This window comes from Marmota monax, unplaced genomic scaffold, assembly GCF_021218885.2.
Source record: "Marmota monax isolate L192 unplaced genomic scaffold, Marmota_monax_Labrador192_F-V1.1 WCK01_AAM20220418_F8-fsc00110, whole genome shotgun sequence".
NCBI classification, from domain to species: Eukaryota; Metazoa; Chordata; class Mammalia; order Rodentia; family Sciuridae; genus Marmota; species Marmota monax.
This window is the reverse complement of record NW_026694633.1, coordinates 2,573,002-2,597,714: the sequence shown is the minus strand read 5'-3', so window position 1 is coordinate 2,597,714 and position 24,713 is coordinate 2,573,002. Positions and strand designations below refer to the sequence as shown.

General features: G+C 36.4%; 1 protein-coding gene across 14 annotated transcripts in view; it reads left to right on the top strand.

The window, feature by feature from the left end:
• Positions 1 to 24,713, top strand: part of Mecom (MDS1 and EVI1 complex locus) — a 546,152-nt gene that overhangs the window by 480,480 nt on the left and 40,959 nt on the right. For 10 of the 14 annotated variants that reach the window (XM_046422896.2, XM_046422890.2, XM_046422893.2 and 7 more), the window contains exons 3-5: positions 6,329 to 6,463; positions 18,295 to 18,397; positions 21,660 to 21,876. In XM_046422896.2, the coding sequence (XP_046278852.1) occupies positions 6,329 to 6,463; positions 18,295 to 18,397; positions 21,660 to 21,876 (455 nt within the window). Of the gene's footprint in view, positions 1 to 2,407; positions 3,356 to 3,500; positions 3,616 to 3,996; positions 5,120 to 6,328; positions 6,464 to 18,294; positions 18,398 to 21,659; positions 21,877 to 24,713 lie in introns of those variants that run through there. The other 4 variants (XM_046422899.2, XM_046422900.2, XM_058572263.1 and 1 more) reach the window with 4 other exon arrangements.

Sequence of the window (24,713 nt, the reverse complement as noted above, 5' to 3'; positions counted from 1 at the left end):
AACCCATTCTTGAAACTTTAAGTTATGTCAAGAAAAAGGGGGGTGAATTCTGCATTTACACGAAATTATTGTTATATACCCAAAGGAGAAAGGGAGTAGGTTGGAAGAAGAGAGCGACTGAGATTTAGCGTTAACACCTCCTTTGCCCACATCCTTATGATGATTTCCTTTAGTCTCTATCACAATTTAGTCAGTGAACAAGACTTGATGACAATTATGATATCAATTAAATAATGATAATGAAAAGAATCCTCCAACTCTAGATTAATGTTGGGATGTTTCAGAGAAGAAGTGTTGACTCTTTGGCTGGATTTCGAGAAAAGAATTCCATATGTAGAAATAGCTTTAGCAAAGCCCGGCTTCTGCGGGCCCGGGCTGCAGCGTGCGGGCGTTGGGTGGTGAGGCTCTAGAGACGCGCGTGGCGGAGGATGAAACCCTTTGCAGGAGCCAGGAGGGCGGCGGCTGATTCACCTGGAAGGCTGGGAGCCGCAAGCGCCGCTCTTTATTTCGGGACACAACGCCATCTACCGGCCTTCTGCAATACCTGCAAGTAACCAGACCTTGCAAGTCGCCCCGCCTCCCCCACCCCAAACCAATATAAGGGAAAAACTCAGAGGCCCTTTCCACGAAATCCTAATTTAGCCAGGACCTGCCACTGATTCCACACGACCTTTGTCTCTCCACCGACGTCCTCTCCTTTTGAAAGGCGACTGTGTAAAGGGCAAGAAGGTGGCGGCTGCAGGGCTAGGGCGGGGAGGGGGCGCAGGGAGGGTTGGGGCGCTGAGCTCTCAGACCCCCTGATCAGGCCGCACTGTCTGAAGCAATCGGTTCCCCAGATTACTTGTATTTAATACACAATGCATCATAAAACAAATCCCTCATCCTGACAGGAAGAAAATAGAACAGCTCATAGCTCGAGCCGGTCCAATTTATGGCTAAATTAAAAAAAAAAAAAAAAAAAAAAAAAAAAAAAAAAGCTTCGACAATGGGCAAGTTGAGGAAGGGCAGGAAATCAATGCAGCAAACCCGGGACTCTTAAAGGTTCTCAAGAGCCGAACTCTATGGGAATATCTCACCAGGTTTTAGGTTATTTACAAAGGATTTTTCCTGTCCTACCTACTACTGCTTCAAACAATGGCCATTATCTGAAATAACAGTTCAATGTCACAGATAACAGGCCACCGAAACGAATTAGTCATCACCTCTTGTCATTTTTCTCTCCCCCACATCCCTCTCTTTTGTTACTATTTTTATTTTTAAATCAGCATTTTGGTGGGGGGGGGGTGTATAGATTTTCATGTTTACTTGCACTTGGAGAAAACAAAAAGTGGGTGGCACTTGTCCCCCTTTGCAGATAAAGTTAAAAGGCAGTGCATTCATTCTTCCAGCCTTCCTCGCTCATTCCACCTCTCCCTCCGCAAGTGCCCCCAGACTCGCTTACTTTGCTTAACTTTCCATTGTTGGGCTGGAAAGAAGTTGGATTTTGTCCATTTGCTTTTATGAATGGAGTTTTCTGATAAAAGCACTTATTTCCATCTAACTGGTAGGTTTAACTAAATTCTTTCAAGATTGGCAACAAGCATACATATAGACTCTTTTATTTTGTTATTAATTCCCCATATTCTTTCCTCCAATGTCGTTTCTGCATTGTGTTGATATAAGTTGACCAAATATACATTATAAAGTTATTAAACATAGCATAATACCGATCACTAAAAGCAGCATTTATGATGTTAAAAGTCTTACAAATAATCTGGGTTGTCAAATCCCGTAATTCTACTTAGGGGCGTTCATGGTGTTTTAATTAATGTATCAAAGAAAATGGCAAAACTCACCAGACAGTCGTCAATCTTCTTAAGCCCATAATACCCTATGTGGGCGGGTTATATGCAAATGTTTCACATTTTAAAATTTCTTCTAAGAGAAAGTATGAATTGAAAATGTAGCACGCCTTTCTGTTGACCTAACTGTAAGAGTGGAGGGGATACACTTGAAGGTAAATTTCAATTAAAATTTATCTTAAAAGATGCTTAGCAAAAATCTGGAAATGTAATGTCAACTTTTCATTCTTGAGGTTCCTGTTTTCCGAGAAATTCTGAACTAATTATGTTTAGTACGAACCAGCGTCTCTTTTACCCCAAGCCTTATTCTCACTCTCTCCAGCGCCCCCCAGCCCCCAAGCCCACCTTGGTGCGCACACCCTCACACCCCTGAAAATCACTTCTCCAGTCTACCCCATTTCTCCCCATCCCCCATCCGTTTCTCTCTCTCTCTCTCTCTCTCTCTCTCTCTCTCTCTCTCTCTCTCTCTCTCTCTCTCATACACACACACACACACACACACACACACACACACTTATACTTGTGCTTTCAGGACACCGAAAGGGAGGATATTTCCCTGGGGAAAGAAATCCTGCCTGGCGAGATCTCCCCATTGGTTGTTTACTCGGAGAAATCTACATGTTTAAGGAGGATGCTGCATCCATAATCAGTCTGTCCCTATAGGACTTGGGTCTTGGCGACCTTTTTGTGACCTCTCCCGCCAGAGGAGGCTGCTGTCACTTTAAAAATTACTGAAAGAGGAGCCCGTCTGGCTTCCGATAGCTCCCTTTCTCCCTCGCCCCGGGTTCTTTCTGGATGGCCAAGCAGATCCTCTTTAAAGAGACAGTTCATGAAATAGAAACCCGGCCGCTAAGCTCGGAGTTGCGAAAGGGGACGATCCCGTGAGGGTCTAGGACCCGGGAAGGCTCTGCAGAGGATCTGAAAGGGGGCTAGAGCTCCCCTCGCCTCCCCAGGCCCCCCACCTTCGCAAACTCTCCTCCTCCTGCCTGTTTTCCCCCCTTGGAACAGGGAAGGAGAAGTGGAAGAAGTTTTAGTGGGTTTCAGATAACTTTCATTACACATCGGGCTGATAAGAGCAAGAGAAAGTGAGAAAAGAGGGAGGTGATGTGAACCAGAAGGAATAACTCCGAGCTCTTTTAGGAAGGCGGAAAAAAAAAAAAAAAAAAAAAAAAAAAACCAAAACACACCAAACCCGGGTCACTCAGACGAGAGAAGACTTCATTTTCATTTCTGGTCTTAAAACACACTTTTTGGCGGACAATAAATCTGAAACGCATGGTCCCGGCGAGCTGATCCTAGAGACGCACAAAGTTATCAGAGACCCATTTGGAAATCGAGACGCGCGAGGCATTTTTTTTTTTTTTCCTCCCCAAACATCTCGCAATGTTGCTGGGAATCGTTTGAAAGGATTTTCGTACAGGAGCGTTGGGGGCTGCTGATTATTTTATTTTGTTTATTTTAATTCTTCTGTGATTGCCTTTTTTTGCTGAGTTGAGGCCATAGAAATCTTGAAGGTAAGCGAACTCACTTAAAAACAGCAACAACAACAACAACAACAACAAACTCTTGGCGATGTGCATAGTTTGTCACTTGGGACAGTTTCCTGCCGGGCACCCCTTCCCCGGGCGCCCCCCGCCCCAGCCCTCTTTTCCTCCTCGCCCTCAGTCTCGCGGAGCCCTCTGCTTATCTACGTTGCTAAGCCTGGCGATTTCCTTGTTCCTCCTGCGGAACCGTGCGGTCTGGACGCGTCTCGGGGTGGGTCCTCCGGCCTTCGGTGGGTCTCTGCCGGCTGCCGGCCTCTTTTCCTCGCGCTCTTCTCCTCCTTCCCTCCCTCCTCGGGTCTGTCGGTCGGTATCGGGGACGCAGAAGGTGGGGTTGCCAAAATCTGAATTCCTGGCACCGGCCACGCGACTTTGGAGCCGGTTTCGGCCGAGTTCCACCTTGCCAAGTAATAGCTTTGCTGTCCAACATCGTGTGCTGCTTTGCGAGAAAGTCACATTCGGACCCTTTGGCTAGATTGTGGGGATTTTTTCCCCCCTTTTGCAGTTGGGTTTTTTTTTTTTTTTTTTTTGAAAGGGCCTTTCTGTAAGGTTCACCTATGGGATATATATGTATATATGTTTGTATTTTAACGCGATCTTTTGGGATTGACAGCTTTTAAAAACACAGGAGTGTAGTAAGTAGATAAAATGACGGAAGATGTGTTGTTACTTGTTTTTTTTATTCGAAATTTCCGAGACTATTAAGCCATTTGGGAGACAAATGTACTTCTGCTAGCAAATCAAAAGTGAATAATTCCCCCCCACCCCTGGGGTGGGGTGGGGGACGTTTCTGGAGAAAGTTAAGTTTTTGTCTTGGGGCAAGAATATTGAGAGTAAGAAAGTTAATATGTTGGTGAAATCTTTGAATAATCATGTAACAGATCATGTAAAAAGACATTCTTTGGAAATGAATCTTTTTAAAAATTAACTTTGCTGTTGACAGTCACAATGGCAATAATGTTAACACGGAATAAAATTACACCTAGAATTTTTATGTGCAGTATATGCAATACTTAACTCCCTGCCCCCGCAAAAGGGAATGCTTGAGAGCTAAGGGGATAGATGCTTCTTGACTTTGAAATTAACAAGTTTTCCACGTCTTTCTGCAAATATGAAATGGGACTGGTGTTGCATTTCACTGGCTTCATCCTATTTCCTTTATTAAATATTTCTCTGGTGTGTCAGTAGACCTGCCTTTTTTTTTTTTTTACTAGTCAAGAAAACAAACAAACAACAAAAGACCAATCAGAAACCAAACCAAACAACCAATCTAACAAACAAAACAAAAACCCCAACTCTTTACTATTTTGCAATGTACATTGTATTGATATTTATGTGCCTTCTCAACATCTGGGAAGGGGAGAAATCTCAAGTTGCATTTGAGTTATGCAGTCTTCAGAGCTGAAGAAACATCTTAAAGTTTGTAATTTTATAAGTGCCAAATTGTATAAAATTTGTCCTTATCACTAGACAAGGGATTTAAGTGCAGACTTTTTTTTTGTTGTTGTTGTTAGTGTGAAGAAGTGTCCTTGAAAAATTTGTGTGTGTGTATGTGTGTGTGTGTGTGTGTGTGTGTGTGTGTATTTAGCAATTACTGCCTTTATCTCCTGGCTCTATTTTTCTTTTTTAAATTGTGGAACTACTTATTGCCCTTCAATTGCCCCATGGCCAAGGGCTTATTCATAGTGCCCCTTGACTACAGCCCTTTTGAGCACTGGGTTCTTCTTGAAGTTTATGGTGAGTTAATGACTTGAATCTGCAATTGGATGATTACCTGACTTCCATGCAAAATTGCTTTTGGTCTAGAGTTTAGTTGAAACTTTTATGTAGGTATAGATGCAGCAGGGTTCTGTAAGGGCTTATTTAATTCATTGATTTTTGTTCTAGACTGTGTTGTTTAGTCCTTGATAGGAAACTTCCTCAAGTTTGCTTTAATTGGTTGACATTTGCAGCCTTTGTAGCTATTCACCCTGAGATCCACAACTCTGCAACTTTCAATATTAATGTTTAAGACACAATTGCTAGTGAACCAAAATAGTTTGGTTTAAGTATGAAAAAGGTTAAAAATGAAAGTTTCCCAATTTGATTTTTGTTTCATAAATATCCTAGGTAATATTAATCTTTCCTATAGGCCAAATGTAAGTCTCATGAAAATAACAATACACAACCATACATGATGATGGCAATTTTTACAGTATTCTTAAATGTAATTTTTTACTTATTCACATCCAGTTTTGTTATTTTGCTTACTGGACATAATATTAAAACACAAATGTGTTTAGTAAAACACATGTGTTAACTAAAACCTTAGGTTGCCATACTTTGCATAACTGCTTACCTATCGATTGTTTTCATTTAGTTTGGTCAGATGCATTTATGAGACAAATCTTATCATCTCCTTCAATGAAGAGCATGATTTAATTGTTTTGTGGTGACAAAGTATGAAGTAGGAAGAAGAATTTAATAATTTAAATATTTAAAGTTTTAAAATGAATTAATTTAAATTAATTACACACTTACATTAGATGACTATCTAAACATAAAATATTGACTTTAATTATTCAAACCTAAATGTTGCCTGCTTATTTTAGAAATATTAATATATGCTGTTTGGTATTTTTTGTAAAAATTTATTGGATAAAATTAAGTAAATAGCGCTCATTCATGCACAATAAAAGAAACAAGCAATGTTTTGAAACCAGTTAATCAGTTTTTTTGTATTGAGTTGAAACTGCTTGATTCCTTTTTTAAAAAGCAGCATGCTGTCATTTCCCACATAACTTCTTATTACTCTTCTTTTTTTTTTTCATATGTATGCTGTCTGGCTTTTTTTGTTTTAAGGATTCAAAGGAGGAATATACATTTCAATGATATATTTTAAGCAGCTAATCACTTTCATGAATAGATCAATATGGCAATTGATTGTTCTCATCTTCCTCCTTCCAGATCTTAGATGAGTTTTGCAATGTGAAGTTCTGCATAGATGCCAGTCAACCAGATGTAGGAAGCTGGCTCAAGTACATCAGGTTCGCTGGCTGTTATGATCAGCACAACCTCGTTGCATGCCAGATAAATGATCAGGTATGTTGTAAAGATTTTCTTGTCTTTCTTTGAGAGCACTAAAGTATCAGTGAAGCCTGAAGAATAAAAATAACAGTGAGCTGCAGTAGACCCTTGTGGCCTGTTTGTTGATATGGTGAAAGGCAATGCAGAGATATAAGTAAGATGCAGAACAAAGTCATTTTCAGTACGACTTTCTTTCAGTACAACTTATTTTTTTGAGTAGTTTATTCACTTTGTCCTAGTCCCCTTCATAAGTGCTCCAGTTTTTTTTAGTATGACTGAAAGATTTAAAAACTAAGTACTTATTTATTTCTTAGTGTTCTTTACATTTTCCCTTTTCTATCATTGTAGGTACATTCATAGAAAATATTGAGCTAATCAAGACTACTTTGTGAATTTATGCAGAAATTAGAAGGGGTGTATTTGAAATGTTATATAGTTTTATTTAAAATATTAGGTAGAGATATGATATTGGTGCAGACTTATCTGGTTATGCATTTTGTATTGATTTGCCTAGTTATAAGTGAGGACTTTAAGAATAATCAAACTTCTCTTTTGTTTGTACATGTGAAAAGTTTTAAAATATCACTGCAGGAAATTTGCTTTGTGAGATTATGTAGGACCATGCAGTGAGGGTGACTTCAGTAACAGTAAATATGAAATAAAGATCATGACAATATCATGAAACATATTTTGTACTTAATAAAATTAGATGATAAATCTCATAACTTAATATGACAATACCTAAAATAACAAAAAAATCCAACCTCTTAATTTTTGTTTTATACACACCATTAAGTTAGAATTTAATTATGTTATAACTAATTATTTCTTTTAACCCAATGGTTACCTAAATCAAATATGTTTCTAAGTTCATATTGAAATGGTTGCCTGGCAAATCTAGTATGAAATCGCCACCAAGAAAAAGAAAAAGTTTAAATTAGATGTTTCCAATTGAAAGCTGTTAAATAAAGCTAGCGTCATATGGTCTAAAACTCTCTTTCAATCATCGTTATGAGATTATTCTTTGGCATTTTACCAGCTACCAGATAATTTTTACTGGCTAAACTATATAAGAGGTAGTAAATTGTAAAATTAGATTTAAATAAGAATCATTTTAAAATCCTCAACATATATCAAAGATAATAAACCAATCGATTGTTTTTTTTTCCCTGTGCCATAAGAAAACAAGAGGCATTATTGACAAAGGAAAACATTATTAAATTAGCTATTGATTGTGGGCAAAAAAATATCCCAAGCCCATCATATGAGTTACTGTCACCACCAGCAACAAACAGTTTTTGAGGACCTGCTATTTGTAGATGGAAATAGATAGTTGTTGTAAGTTGTTTATGTTATATTTCCTCAGAAAGGAATGGGGGGACCTCAAAAGATACCTTATTATATCATAATAATTATTTCTTATTTGCATTTAGTGCCAATGGGAGCTGTTTCCATAGACAAATAAAACTTACAGAATTAGTGAAAAGATGATTTAAGAATGAGACTTGTAGCCAATGCAAGCTCACATGTAGCCATTTTTTCACTTAATATTTATTTGTCTAATTTTCTATAATAAATATATTCTTGTCATTGGGAATCTTGATTGCATTAAAAAGGAAAACTGTTTTGCTATTTCTAACTATGTATTAGGTTGCTCATTAGAATAGGCATTTATAATTTTACCATCGTTACTTTTCAACTACACATTATAAATGGCTCTGTTTTCCAAAGAATATATGCTGGTTTCATACTTTAATGAATAGCATGTTTACTTATTTGAACTGAAGAACCAGGGGAACAGTTAATCAGGAAAACCATAGAAGGCCAGTATTAAACATGCACCTATTATTTCTCTAAGCACTTATTCTAAACTTCTGTATTATTCTGGCAGAAATCTAAGCTGGTTACAGAGTGCATATCAAATAACATAATTGTAAAATTAATACTGCATGGTCAAGTAAGTTCACCCATAAACAACAAGAGAGGAAATTCAGAGGTAAAAGTCAGATTTGTGTGGTAGGTATGTATGTATACAATCCTACTTAGCCCAGATGACAAGACAAAGGAGAACAGGCACCCAAGTAGTACATGCATGTATTACAGGCATATTCATTTATAGGCTCATATGCATTTTCTAAAAGCCAATTAAGATGAGCAATCCTAGACAGCTTTGAAATGTGAATGTTGGACTAAGTACAATGATAAAAGAGCTGACTAAAGGTATTCTCTAGGTCTGTTTTTTTTTTTTTCCTGTCTTTTCCATGAGGAATAGGAGCTGCCAAATAATGAATAAGCACAACTCATCATGTAAAGAACAATCCCAGCATGGAGATATTATTTAATATGCAGATAGATAGAGGGGGGTACCCTGGATCAGAAGTAATTATTAAGCATTAACAATGTCAACTCATCTGTACAACACAAAAGCAAATATAGCACTTTATAAGAAATCATGAAAAAAAAATGTTTCCCTTCCTTCTGATTCTTAGAAGGAGCTCAAGATAATGAAATGAATTTTAATAACACAACAGGTAAAAGTCCTAGACTCTTCTAAAAGGGAAGAATTTCAGATGAATCTTTCAACTCCAAATCAGTCATGGTTATGATGAGATCATCTAACAAAGAAGGAAAAAGATAACCTAGAACAAAACAGGAATGTATAATGTTTACCTTGATGAAGGTACATAGCTTTTAAAATTTTAATGTTGAAGATCTTTTAATCAATTTGAATAAGTTTTATAATGAGGAGGGTGTGGAAGAACCCTATAAAAGAAAAAAAATATTCTTGCTAAGCTAATAAAATGGATAATAATGGGATGTCAAAATTATATGCTAGATAAAATCCATTTATGATTTATTAGGAGTGAAGAAGTTCTTAGAAACAATATAGGTATTGGTTTTTAAGTCAAATTGATAAAGGATGTAATCTGTTTTATATCATAAACATAAAAGCAAAGACCATTTGAGTAGCATTTCCCCAATACCATTCTGCAATCATTCCATTTGAGGTGATTTTCCTTGGTTTAAATTTTCCAGTAGATTTCTGTGAGTTATTTTACTTCAGATTTTTTTTTTTCAGACCAGAATGAGCTTTGTGGCAGTTTACTTTCTTGACAGTGCTGCCTAGAAAGACTCGAGTTTTGTGATTTTAGATATCTCTCATTTCATGTTTTCGAAGTTATTGTGGTGATGTTTTTGGAGATAGAAATTCTGGAAGCAGTGGCATCACTGATGAACCATAATTTCTAAGTAACTGCAGTTTCTGACTGATGTCCGAATTCCCCCCCAAAGTGTTGTATTAACTATAGTAGTTTATCTTTATAAAGAAGGCCATACCAAAGACACTAGTAAATTGAGACCACAGTCTTAGTCAAGTCATAAAATACTAGAACCACTAAAAACACTCAAGGCTGTTGATCCTTGATTTCCCAATTATTTCCCCCTGATGCCTTAAAGTATCTGCACAGTGCTACAAAGCTCAGTGTTTAGCTGGGAATTTTTTTGAAGGTAGACAATGCTTAAATAATTTCACATTTAACCAATCTGAAATTGTTCTCAGTTGCTTTCAGGAGCAAGAACTGGCACTGAAAGGTAGAACAGGGCAAGAGCAAAAGCAGAAAGTTGCATGAGGAAAGTTCTGCCAGACTATGTCCTCAAGGGGATCCAATATATAGATGATGCATGAAAAAGTTTTATCAGTGATTCAGAGGTTTTGTTTACATCCAGAATCACTCATGTATTTTATGTCAAGTACAACAAACATCTAAATTATTTACTGAGTTTGTTGTTGTTTAAATTGGGATATTTTGTATCCTTTTCTTTGAAGTCTTGGGGGTATCTTACTTTGACAGACCATTTTGATTGTGAGATGTAGCATGTTGCCTTAGATTTGTCCTGGTCCTTCACTAGTTCTTTGATAACCTCCCTCTTAAGCCCACGTTTCTATATCCTTCACCTACATCAAAGACAGGCTACCCAGAGACTTAGCCACCTCTAACAAAATTGGTTCTCATCCTTGAATATGTTCACAAGATTTGTGTACTTATGGAAGAGTTCTCTGGACACAGCAGTTTTACTCTAATACTTCCTTATGGTGAAAACATGTTGGTTATAACCAGGGAGGTCATTATGGTACAATTCATGTAAGTTGACTTTTGAGACTTAAACAAGACCTGTCTTTCCTTTCAAGATAATCAGAATGATCTGGGTGTGTGCTTTGGGGTCATATTTTCTATAGAGATGTATGTATGTATTCTGCATCGTAGGAGGGAACACAATTTTATTCAAACTCCTGACCTGCCCTAACATGGTCTTCAAGTGGAATAAAGTTCTCAGAAACCCAAGACATTATTAATCTTGTCATTTACACAAGGTGATAAGTCCTTTTATTTTTAAACAGGCCCTTGACAGCTGGTATTTAGCAGGTAGAATGAGAGATGTTGGCTGTTTGCTCTGAATAAAAAGAAATGTGTCGATACGAGATTATCTAATGCCTGATATATATTTTGAAGAAATGAGATCTAGAAGAATGAGTGCCCCTAGGAGAATACAAAGTCAGAATTCACTTTGGGGATCCTGCCAGCTCCCTTGTGGTTAATGAACGGCAGCAAGACTCTACAGTGTTTTCAGTTGGAACAGGCATTGTTCTCATTTGTGCTTTACCTTATAAAGTTTTAACTGCTTCCAGGACAATCATGGCTGATTTGGCACACCCGCTTTCACTCTACTTAGGTCCACGTGAGTGATTCTATCAGACTGTGTGACACTAGAACAGTATTATTACTACAAGCTTATTACGGGCTCAATTATAAAGTTATTTTCTTTGGCTTGTTACTGAAGAAAAAAAATCCACTTTCCTGCATCATTCAATTAATGCAGTTTGTGCAAATAAGCAAGGTAAATCAGCTATGTGTAAAGCAAAAATGTAATTTGTTAGCCTCTTCCCACTTTTTAAAAATGTTTGCCTCTACTGTCAGGTAATTTGTTAATTTTCTCTTCCTTTACAAGGATTTCTGGCCACATTCTGCATGACTCCTTTTGATCTTAAAATTATTATTGGCTTTGGGCATTTTCTTTGCTTTTAAGTCGAGTTCCACTTTTATACCAAAGTTATGCTCTGCTGTTTTAAGATGAATGCCAGCTGGCAAGACCCAGAGACTGGCTTTGTGAACAGTGCCTAAGCTGACTCTGGGGGATGTCATATGGCTGATAAGTTACTTCCCTCGCCCGAAGATGAAACTGTCTCAGACATAGTTTGCTATTTGGTATTTACATGATAAAGCAAACAGCACCACTTCCCTCCTTCATGTAAAAATGCCCAGGATACAACACTGATAGAATTCATACTAGGATTTTATGTTAAGATACACTGAACACATAAGTTGAAAAAGAAGACCTGAAGGACTCTTGGGTGTTTTTAGTAATTAGCGTTTGCCTGCATATATGCCTTTCATTCAGGTAGTTCTCAAAACAGCATACACATAGTAGACTCCAGTTATATCTGGGATGATGCCCCAAAGGTAGCCATCAGAATGGTTCACAAGCCATCAAGAGGGGGAACATATTGGTCAAGAACACAAAAAACCCTCTATTTTTGTAGTAAAAAACCCTGATGATCTTTATCTTTCTTATAATGTAATATGGAACTTTTACCAAATGTTGAGAAATCATTTGGGTTGATCATCAGAGAGTCTTTGTAGACTCAGAGAAGATGGCCACTTTAAAGACAGGTGGCTGAGAGCTCTGTAGAGAGAGATCCTTAGAAGTTACTTATGAGACAAATTGCAAGACTTCCAGGCTGGATACTCTGTGGGCTCTGGGTGTAATAATATAAATGGATCTTTATCACTTGTCCATTTTATAGAAACTAAAAGCAACAGTTAATTCACTATTTTGTTTCATTCAGTAAATTATGCTTGACTTTATCTTCATAGTATTATCAAAGAGTTAAAGAGGTAGAGAAGAAAAAAACTTCTCCAAAAATGTCTTGGTCTAGCATGTGCGTTTGTTTTCCATTTTGAAAACAGATTTAACAAGACAGTACCTGATTTTTCTCAATTAATACTTTAAAAAAAATTTAGATTGTAACCCTATAGGCAAGCAAATACAGGGTACCTTTGGAGAAATTTAGGGTTGTTTGCTTTGGCTAAACTTGGTCATGATAAAACTAACGTTTTAATGGACAAATTTATGTTCTGTCATCAATTTCTATCTGTTGAAAAACTCTTCTCTTATTAGTAAAATTAAGCTCAGAATATATAATTGGAATAGGTTGCTTCCTCCAGAGACCCCAAACTTGATATCACTTTTGCAGTACTGAATTGGGCTCTCCCACAGTTGTAGGGGTAAATCAGGGGTCCACACGGTGCTTCCTGAGGCCATAATATAGGCACACATTGGACCCATGCAACCTCTCTGCAGCACCAAGACTGACAGACGTGTTCATATCAAATGTTGACTTTATTCAGACATGTAAACTGTCACCTGCTTCCCCTCCTATCTACCTTCCAAATGGGAAAGTTTCAGTCATCTTTTCTTAGTCTTGTGAGTGGTACACCAAATGAAGCTATACAAAATAAAACATTGAGACCAAATGTTGGGAGCTGGAGGAGGAAGAAATCAACTGTCAACTTCAAAGTGAAAAGACAGCAATAGTCTGAAAAAGTTGTCTCTCAGTACCGATTTTGCAGGGAGTACATTTCTCTATTATTTCAATTATTACAACTTCCTGAATAGGTTGAAGGTCATTCATAATTCACACTTCTGTCATTTTTAGACATGCCAAATACAGTCTATTAAGCATAAATAAAACTTCCAGTGCTTGACCAGGGAAAATAAATGGGGATTCATAACAATGAAGCCTTGTTCATCTCTTTACAAGTAAATGATATGTTTTCTTTCTTTCTTGTTTTCCCCCTTGTACGCTGAATTTTTCTTTTGTCTCAGCAGTACAAACATAATACTTTAAATCGATTCAAACATAGCAAACTAGACAGCAAGGCTGGTCTGACAGATTTTGGATATTTCTATTCTATAGGATAATAAAGGAGCTCATATTATTACCATTTGTAAATATATATAGTAACATAATTCGATGGAGGATTTGGTTAAACACAAACCTTGACAATATAAAACCAAACTAGCCTGGAAGTCTATTAAAAGTTCCTATAATACTTAAGACTTTCCATTTTCTTTGTAAGGACTTAAATAATTAAAGAAAATTAATATTTAATGATATATATTTAATTTCAATTAATTCCAATTCCAATTATATTTAAGATTCATGTAACAAAGTATAATTATATATAAGCTAAATATACATATAATTAGAGTTAATCATATGCCATTTATATCATATGTAATAATGATAATATTTTATATGAATTAAAAATATTCAAAAATATATACTTTGCCACATTTATATTTCACATATAAAATATATGCCAATTCAAGCACATATATATTTATAAATAAAATTGTATGAAAATTTACCTTTTGGAAACATAACATTTGCTAAATCAAATTACCACTTTATTAGTATTAACTGAATGAATATTCTCTTGTGTTTGAAACTGATTTCAGGGTTTGATTAAGATAGATTAAGAATAATAATTATATTTTAAGCATTTAATTCCCCTCTTCATGTATAATATTATATTTATGCCCTAAATTGTGAATTTTACTGATAATAAAAGTTTATAATTTGGGGATTTAGTATTACTTTCAACTTGAATTATTTAGAATTTAAAATAAACATTTGGAAATTTTATTAGTGTGCTCTTTTAACAAATTTGAAAAGATAAAAGAATGTGAAAAATAATCTATTATTAAAACACTTACTATAAATATTTATCTTTAAAAATTGTGGCATACAGAGATTTGAATATAATATCCATGCTTACAAAGAGACAAATATCTTCCTGGACAAATAAAGACTCCAGCAAGATATTGGAAAATTTAAATTTTTCATGTGATAATATGAAAAGACTATCTCAACTTTCAAAGGTTTCAAGTATATGGAGAATTTGGTCATGTTCATAATATGTTGTGTTTCTGGATTTTAGTATCAGCTACCAAGTGGAAAATCCTGGAGGAGTTAACACAATTTAAAACATTTATCATGACTTTCCAAAAATATATACTTTATGTACAATTATATGTCCTACTAAAGGACCCATTCTTTCAGTCTTTTACATTATATTTACAATAATTGAGATTTTTTTCTTGCTAGTGGAACATTCTGAGAGATAATCAAAAACTGGCTTTTGTTTTAACAACTCTTTTTATCAATTAAAGCATTTTCTAAGTGTTTAAGATTTTGAGACTCTCTTTATATACTTGAGTTGAATTCATCAGAAAATTTCAGATCCAGGATATTTTTATTTTGGATCTAGATAACTTTTTCCACACAACTCTGATGAGGGAGATCTGTTAACTCTTTTATGGAATTTAACAGAGTAATTGATTCCCTTCCATTTTTCTCCTACACAAAAACCAGAGACGTTCTATTAGCAATGTCTCTGCTTCCGCCGTAACTCAGTTGCCATGATTCATAGGACCACAATACAGCTGAGATTGTGGGAATACACTGATTTGAAAGACATTATAAGTATTTTTATAAGCATACAAATCTGTGAGAAAATCTCCATAAATCGCTTCTGTTCTTTGTTGTATTTTTATTTGCTGAAAGATATATTTTAAAACATGGAAGCACAGATATATTTTCTGAAAGGTTTGCATCTTCCAGGGATATAGCCCATCATTTTCCCATGTAATTGCTTCAATGCAACAAATTGTCATTTTTGTTTTGGATTGAATGACTCTTCTTGCTTCTCAAATGCTAATGTGTTACTATCATTATCATTGTTAGAAAGCAAATTAAATTTATATGTTAGACATCTCGTTTCAAGTTTTTGAACGATGCTTGTGGGCTACTGTAATTAGAGGAGAAAAACATAATTTTACTTAAATGTCTCTAAGATCCTGAGGACTGGAAGGTAATGAAGATCGTGAGTGGCAAAAACACCTTCGGAAAAAGACTAGATTCGTAAGGGTGTGGTAGATGGGACTTCGAGGCACATTCTTATTGCTATATGGGAAAGCATGCCCAGAATCTGCCCTCATTATGTCTGGCGCTTGCCAGTTCTTTTCAAACCTCAGTTTCATGAGCACCATAAAAATTCACTTAAAATCCAAAAGAACACCCTGAAGTTAAAATCTACTTCTGCTTTGCCTTGCCTTTCATGGCCTGGAATGTCACCTTTTACCTCCAGTAAATAAAGCCAACATCAACACTCTTCCATGTCTTTTATTTTTTATGCACTCAATATTCTTCACATGACAATCTGGACACTTAAAGGGAAATTACAGTAGTGATCTATGTCCCTGCAAAGAGAATTGTCTTTATAATATATAGTTACAATGTATCCATCATTTTCTTTTGTTCCTTGGACTGTTCACATTGGATTGAGTAAATCTAAAATGGAATTAAAAGAGACATGATTAATAGTGGACTACAAAGAAGTAATGATATCATAATACTTTCTTAAAATGACCTGGCATGCTGAGTAGCATTCCCCCACAGAGACAATTGCACCGTTTGACTGTCTTGCAGGGTATTGTCCCTTTAACCTCACTATTTCCGAGAAGCCACCAAAAAGTTCTAATATGTCACAATTCAAATGTCAACATGTTGTTGGAAAGGAAACTAATAAGTTAAACCTGTGAGAGATGCCAAAAAAAGAAGTGATTCAAACTGTTGAGAGAAGTCTATTGTTTTCTAAAGGGAAATACAACTGTAGAATGAAACAGGGTGCTTATAAGTATTTCTCTGAAGGTTTAGGGGGAAAAAAGTAAACTCATGCATTATGATTATTATTATTTTTTAATCGGGTAACTTTTTCAGCAGAACTGTTCCTCTCAGTGTCAAAGAAGGGAGAATGTGAAGATTAGGCTTTAGATGCAAACTGAAAACTTACTAATTTTTTTTTAATGGAAACAGCACAGAACAAGTAATAATTTTCCTGATAGTCTTGATTCTATATTTGGACATATAAAGAAACTCAGTTTAAACTATAATCTTTATTGCAACACTTTGTGTTTGGCCTTATTTTCTATAAACAAACTTCAGATGGTTAAACTCCTATTGAATGAAAAAAAATTAATTCATTTTGACAAGAAAGAAACTAAGCAGAAAATAGTCCTCATTGAGGTGTTTTTCAAATTTAGCACAATTTGGTGCTCTGGTCTTTTTATAGAAAAATAAACAATTGGGCTTTAGAGCCACCTACTGGAATAAAGAGGCACGTACTTACGTTTTATGTCCTCAGCTTTTCAAAAGATAAACAAATAGATAAATACAATCAGAGTATGAGCATTTCTATTGATTTCATAAGACATTAATTTATTCAGCTTTTCTCCATTTGAAATATCAACTGGTCCTGCAGGAAACCATAGTTAACTGTAGTGTCTTCTAAAAAGATAATTCTTCCTGTTTCTTCATAGGATGTACCATTTGTGTTATATGATTTTCCTTCTTGTTTTTGTTTGCTGGTTTTGGTGGTGGTTTTGTGTGTGTGTGTGTGTGTGTGTGTGTGTGCGTGCACGCGCACGTGTGTGTTCTGTAGATAGTTAGAATCTGAAACTGGGACTCTTTTTTTTTTTTGTTTTTGTCTTACCAAAGTTGGAATTTGTTTATGGACAACTTAGTAAGAAGATTAGGAGGAAAAAAAACTCTCACTGCTGATGTTGGTGAGAGAGAAGATATAAGGCAAATGAATAATCTCCTTCTCAAGAGTATTGTGGGATTTTTCAAAGATACCTTAGCAGAATGTACAAATAGTAGACTGTACAACTTCATTCTTTTTTATCTGGATATAGAATTGCTGCTTAATAAAAATTGTAGAATAAAATGGAAAAACTAAGACAGTTTTTAATGATAAAATGAATAAACATCTTAAAGATTTTCATGCTTAAATTGCTTTCGTAAATGGAAAAACCCTGGCGCCTGGATATACCCATTGGTCAATGACTTGCCTAAGTCACCAACCTGCTTGAGCAAAGGTAGGCAGCTCTTGGAAATTTCAGGTTTGGGTTCTTTCCACACTTGCCCCGCTGCTTTTCAGTCAGTCATTAACAGACTCATTAAATCTTTCCTTTTCTCTGCACTTTGCTAGAAAGCAGGGGGAATAAGCAGCACTGATAAATGAATCAATAAAGGCTAATGCCTGCTTTCCAAGAGTGGCAATCAGGAGCTGGGGCATGAGGGCAGGACCTAGGTATGGGAGTCCCCTTCTGGTTGGTGAGAGGGGCAGTCAGTGTCGAAAAGCAAGATGCTCTCCTTGGATTCTGTTCTCTAGAGACCTTGCTGATTCACCTTCAGAACACCTTGTTGAGAAGGGGCTGCTTTTGCTAACTTACTCAAGAGGGTAGTTGAAGGTTGGCCAGAATACTGCAGGATAATGTAAGACAGGACTTAGATCTGTTTATGTGTGCCTTGCTAGGTACTTTGAGGAATTCAGAGACAGAAAAACTCTTGGTTAAACATTACATAGGGTATATATGACACAGCAAGCCTCACATTGAGAAAATTTGATTTGTGAAGTAGGATTTGGAAAAGATATGTGAACTGGCTTGAAAGTTACAGCTTTCCAGTTGCAACCAGAGGGTTCATTTTCAGTATATAAAATAGAAAGTCACAATCCTTTTGGCAATAAATAAATAAATAAATAAATGGAATATGTTTATTAAGATATGAGAAAGTGTACAGATAACATAATGTATATCTTGCTCTTTGCTAATATGCTTGTCTCTGTCTGTCTTCCCCTTGTTCTATTTTGGTCTTGAAGATATTCTATAGAGTAGTCGCAGACATTGCGCCGGGAGAGGAGCTCCTGCTGTTCATGAAGAGCGAAGACTATCCCCATGACACTATGGCGCCCGATATCCATGGTCAGTACTACTCACAGCGCGGTCCCCAGAACCCTCATTTAGAGACTGTATCATACTTGGCATTTCTTTATTAGCTTCCCTGACCATTCAATGTCAGTTCTAACAAATTCATTCCCTCGGAGTGACTCTTAGATTGATGGCTTGCTGATATTAAACTCAACTAAGCAGAGGACTTCCCTGAAGTGCAGGTCAAGGGAATTTTAAATATTTGAATTTTAAATATTTGAAAGACATCCCCTTACACCTTTTGTCAGTGCCTTAGGCACTGTGAGAATCCTTCCACTGTTTAGGAGTCATTCCAGGGAGCCTGGCTGAGAGCTTATCTAAATCTAGCAGATGCTTCTCCCATCCATTGGCCCTATTATTGGGAAAAAATGTTCTTATGGGAGTAAAATTCGTATCATCATGACCCTATGGGTAGTATCTGTGGGAAGGACACTGAGAACAAAGTAGAGATGAGGACATTCTAAAGTCAGCAGAAGTTATACTTGCCAGGCCCTATTCTAAATCGAAAGAAGCTGTGGTGGGGGGAGGGTTGATCAAACAGAATAATAATTAGTACTCATGAATGTTTAGGTCAGATTAAGAGTTTTCTCTTTGTGTTCATCTTTAGCACTGAGGTGAAAATTTAATATTTTTCATTCTCTTTCCTATTAATTTTCCCTAAGATAATGTGATTGGTTCAACAGAATGTAGTGATGTCTTTAGAATATTTTGCTGGAAGCACCACTGGGAAGAGTTACCCATTGCAACCTACCAGAGAGGTCAGGATCATGCTACCCTCCATCCCTCCAGCATCCCAAAGGGGAGGGCCTCAGCTTTTGCCTCTGTACCTCTGTGAAGGCAACCTTTTTACCTCCAAAGGTTCCCCGCCTACCTCTGGCCAAACTATATTCTGCCTTTCAGGTTATGCGGATTGTATTTGGGGTGCCTTCTGGAATTCATTTCCCTCTTGGAAACTCTGACACAAGAATGGCTTTAGAAACCTAGAGTTCTCAGTCAGTCTGGAAAAGTTTGAGCCTGATGGGGAGGGGCGTCTGGCCCAATGGGAAATGTGTTTTGGCAGTATGTGTAGGGGATGCGCAGATGATTAAAACATGCAACCTGAAGTTATTCTGGTGAAAGGTATCACTCATCTGTAAATGTTAGATCTAAAACATTTTCAAATAGTTATTTTTGACATATCAGTGATTAGTTTACTGCTACAGAAAGGCCTAAGTAGAAGTGACTGTTCCTCTCTTAAGGTCACCATTCATAAATTGCCTTCCTTTAAAATATTCTGGAAACATAGGTTGCTTGTTTCCAGTGTATTATATCCCTATCCATTCATATGTCATTCATTTACATGTAAGGTTTATAATGTCTAAATGGTAATTTGTATTTTATATGTCTAGTATTTAATTTAGGAAAGACAAAAACAAAAATACATGTATTGCACACCTACTATGTGCTAAATATTATATGTTTTCCATATATTGTCTCATTTAATCTTGTACATAGAGGTAAAACCAGTGAGGAAGGAATTATATTCATTACATAGATGAAATGAACAAATGAAATGAGAAGCCCAGACAAAGGAAGTCTCAATAAATTGAGTAGTAACACCACATGGCTAGTAAGTGGCAGAGTCAACATTCAAAATAAAGTATTATCTGCCTCCACCATTGTTATTGGTTTAGTTTAAAGTAAGCCAGTATTTGGGATGGATTATAGCAGCGACGTCCCACTGGGCTTCTCTGTAGAGAAATTTCAGCTGGGAGAAATTCTTCCCAAAACCAAGTCTGAATATGTCCCCATTTCCCAACTTCCAAGGGCTTTCTCTTCTCTTCTCTTCTTGACGTGGACCTGAAAAGTCCCTGCTGACCTGCCACTCTCCCTAACTTCCTTTCCCTCTCCTCCCTGACGGACACCCTCTAAACCTGCCATACTTCACCATGGCCCTACCTGTCCATGAATGTGCCATGTTCTTTTCCTGGCTTCTTTGGTCTGTTCTAGGCCCACTGCCTGAAATGTCCCCTCTCATCCCACTTCAACTGGCTGGTACTTACTCACTATAAATCCTTTTCTGAACCACTTTCCCCCAGATTAGACAGATTGGGCATTTTTCTCAGTGTTCCCTTAGGCCTTATGCATGCCTCTGTCATAAAATATACCACAGTTCTTTGTCCACCTGTGTATCCCCTTGAGTTTCTTATTCATTAATTCCCTGGCAAAGTGTTTGACATTTGGTACGTGACTTAAATAGTTCCTCAAAAACACTTAGTCAATGAACAACTGAAGAGCCACATCTTCCTTGGCTGTAGGTCTACAAAACAGGCATTATGTGTCACATTGTTTGCCTTGGGTGTTTTTCAGCATCATGAACTGTTTTCAGAATGTCTTTGATTGTACTTGTGTGATCTCTGCAGACAGTGGCCTCCTGAGTGACCTCACAGATATAGAAATAGAGTAGAAACAATTCCATCCCTACCTGACACTTTGTAACCTCACTATCTCTAGTCTCAACTATTACTGTTTATTCACCTTATTCATTTAGAATGTAAATTCATGGTATGCTTGCTGTTTAATAAAGCTGTCACTTAGCACTGGCCGTGAAGTAACATAAATTATCCTAGAAGGGCACTAAGGACATCCTGTGCCCCATGTTGATCAGTGATGGGTGCCAAAGTACTGTCAAAGTCACTGATAGTAACAGGCACAAAATGTGGCTCAGGTAGGGCCTGGTGACCCCTGTGCCCTCCAAGTAACATAAAAAGCATTGGCCCAGAGAGGAGTGTATGGGGCAAGGATGTGTTCAAATTCTGACTGACTCCTTGGCTAAACACTTCCTGATTGATTACTTCACTTCTCTGAGCCTCAGTACCCTCATCTGAATATTGGGATAATAATTAGAATGACGAATTCTCATACTCAGGTTTTAAACAATATCTATAATCCATGTCCCAGCTTGAGAAAATAGGTGATGCTCAATAATTAGTAATTATTACTCTCAGTATCCTCTGAACTTAGAAAGGTTTAATCATAAAGTTTTATCTGATCAGGCATTATACTATAGCTCCAGTAATTATTTATGTTATTATTTCAGATTCTCTCTTGAGTTCTTTATATGTATAATTTCTAATCCATGTTAAAAAAGAAAGGGTCATGGTGAAAATGAAGTCACATAATTTCAATTATGGCTTGTGTAATTCAATCAGAGAGCTGGTTTGGGGAAGCAAATTCTAACCACCCAATTGTCGCAACATCTGAATTGTTTCCACAGAAGAACGGCAATATCGCTGTGAGGACTGTGACCAGCTCTTTGAATCCAAAGCGGAACTAGCAGATCACCAAAAGTTCCCATGCAGTACACCTCACTCAGCATTCTCCATGGTGGAAGAGGACTTTCAACAAAAACTCGAAAGTGAGAATGATCTCCGAGAGATACATACCATCCAGGAGTGTAAGGAATGTGACCAAGTTTTTCCTGATTTGCAAAGGTTAGAGATGGCATGCTGCACCTTAATACTTGTATATTTACTCTTCAATAAAATGTTATCCTGAATTTTGAGAGTTTATGCAGTTGGGAAATGTAGAACTACAGTGAACCAGACAGATATGCTAGCGTCAAACCATCCCCCCATCCCAACCCCGGTGGAAATTCTTATCTGTAAAATAAAGTTAGACTTAGTTATTTTGGTTTCAAATAGAAGCTAATGTTATATTGCTATTGTTATTATTATTATTATTATTATTATTATTATTATTATTATTATTATTATTTTGCAGTGCTAGGGATAGAACTCTGGGCCTCTCACATGCTAGACAAGTACTCCACCAATAAGCTATATTCCCTAACCCCTAAATTACTATTTAAGTAATGTTATTGAGAACTGAAGCTAACTTTACAGGAATAATGACATAGAGAAAAAAAAATCAAGAGTGCTGAGAAAAAAAATAATGCTAATTAGTCCTTTGCCAGGAAGCAATAAAGCTACCTGCAGAAACGTTTAATGATGTTTTTAAAACGAAGACTGGATCTAGTACTCACTTAAAAAACAGGTTCTTTTGATAGTGCAGTGCAACTCATGGTTTTGATTTGAACTATTATCTAAACTACACATATATAAAAGAATGAAAGAACAATGTTTAGTTTTCTAGTACATTTCCTAAAAAGAAAAAAAAGGAATATAATGATCTAAATGAAGTAATTAATTCTTATTTTTAACAAAATTAAATTCATTATTTCAGTGATTCATTAATTTTTTATAACCCTTTGAACATTTAAAATTTCTATTGAAGAAAACAACACCTCTGGAACCTACTCTTTTTTTTATTTTTATTTTTTAATTTTTTATTGTTGGTTGTTCAAAACATTACATAGTTCTTGATATATCATATTTCACACTTTGATTCAAGTGGGTTATGAACTCCCATTTTTACCCCGTATACAGATTGCAGAATCACATCAGTTACACATCCATTGATTTACATGTTGCAATACTAGTGTCTGTTGTATTCTGCTGCCTTTCCTATCCTCTACTATCCCCCCTCCCCTCCCCTCCCCTCCCCTCTTCTCTCTCTACCCCCTCTACTGTCATTCATTTCTCCCCCTTGTATTATTTTTCCCTTTCCCCTCACTTCCTCTTGTGTGTAATTTTGTATAACCCTGAGGGTCTCCTTCCATTTCCATGCAATTTCCCTTCTCTTTCCCTTTCCCTCCCACCTCTCATCCCTGTTTAATGTTAATCTTCTTCTCATGCTCTTCGTCCCTACTCTGTTCTTAGTTACTCTCCTTATATCAAAGAAGACATTTGGCATTTGTTTTTTAGGGATTGGCTAGCTTCACTTAGCATAATCTGCTCTAATGCCATCCATTTCCCTGCAAATTCTATGATTTTGTCATTTTTTAATGCAGAGTAATACTCCATTGTGTATAAATGCCACATTTTTTTTTATCCATTCGTCTATTGAAGGGCATCTAGGTTGGTGGAACCTACTCTTTGAAAACTATATTGATAATTATGCTACAAAATGCTCCTTTAAAATCAGAAAAGTAAATAAACTGTTAATGGGTCTTTTATTTGTTTGTTCCTTCCCTAATGGATTTTTCCTTGGTCCACAAACAATTTTAATAATTACATTCATTACTTTGCTTTTAAATTTGGAAATGATCATTGGAAAGTATAATTAGAATTTAAAGTGAGTGTAACACAGTATTTCAGTGGGAATGGCCCTGTATCAATTGGCCTTGCTGGAGAAGGTGAATAGCTCAGAGTTGGTCTTTGACACAACACCTGTTTCAGTGCACCATTTCATTTCCCTTCCTTCTCAGTGGCTCCTTTCCCGCCTTCTCTTTTTTCACCTCCATTTATTGCTCTGGGTCCTCTTCTTCTAGTTAGGTCTCTTTTAGGAAAGGATTTTATGTAGTCACAATTTAAGTTATAAATGACCATTAAGACATTAAGTATAACCTCTTCCTGGAGGAGACTGAGTCAAATTCACACATCTCTGACTTTGCAAATTCAGGAGTAATTTAGCTATTGGAGAGAGCTTTCCTGATATGCTTTAAATTTATCTCTACTGCTTTATGTCAATCTGCATAGAGAATAAATCTGTTACAAATGTTTGGTAAAAAGTGGATTTCTGTTAAAAAGACATCACAGAATGTCCCCCAGATAGACTCACATCCAAATAAAAAATACAAAATGAAACTAGTAAATACCATGAGCAGGGGAAGTATTGATACTGAAAAGTAGCATCTTTGGTATCAGTATTTTTTTCTTTTAGTTTTATCATAGAAAATAATGAAAAGTATTATAAAGTAAAAATTGACAGACTAAACAGTAACTCTACTTGGAAAACAGTAACTCTTATCATGGAAAGTGTATACAACACTTCTTGGGTGGAGAAAGCTTCTTAATCTACTAACTGTACAACTAAGCTTGAGTCAACTCTACATAGTGCCAAATCCAACTGCCAGTTCAGTTGATTCAGTCAAACATTCAGGGGAAAAAAATAAGTGAACCCAGAAAACTTACCTTTCCTGCTAAAGTGTTTCACTATAGACCTAAATGTCCGTCTTTCAGGTGGCATGTTTTGGTTATGAATTATGTTCTGTAGCCACGTGCAGAACTTCCATTCTCTGAACATTTTCCACTTTATTGAATGTTATATTGTTGCTTTACATTTTCAACAAGTGGAAATTCCTTTCTTGACATGACACATTCTTCTGTTTTGTATATTCTATCTAAAATCCTGAGGAAAGAATGCAAAAAAAAGAGCAAGAAAGAAGCAAAGATTAATATACAAAAGTAAAGAACCCAGAAAGCTGAGC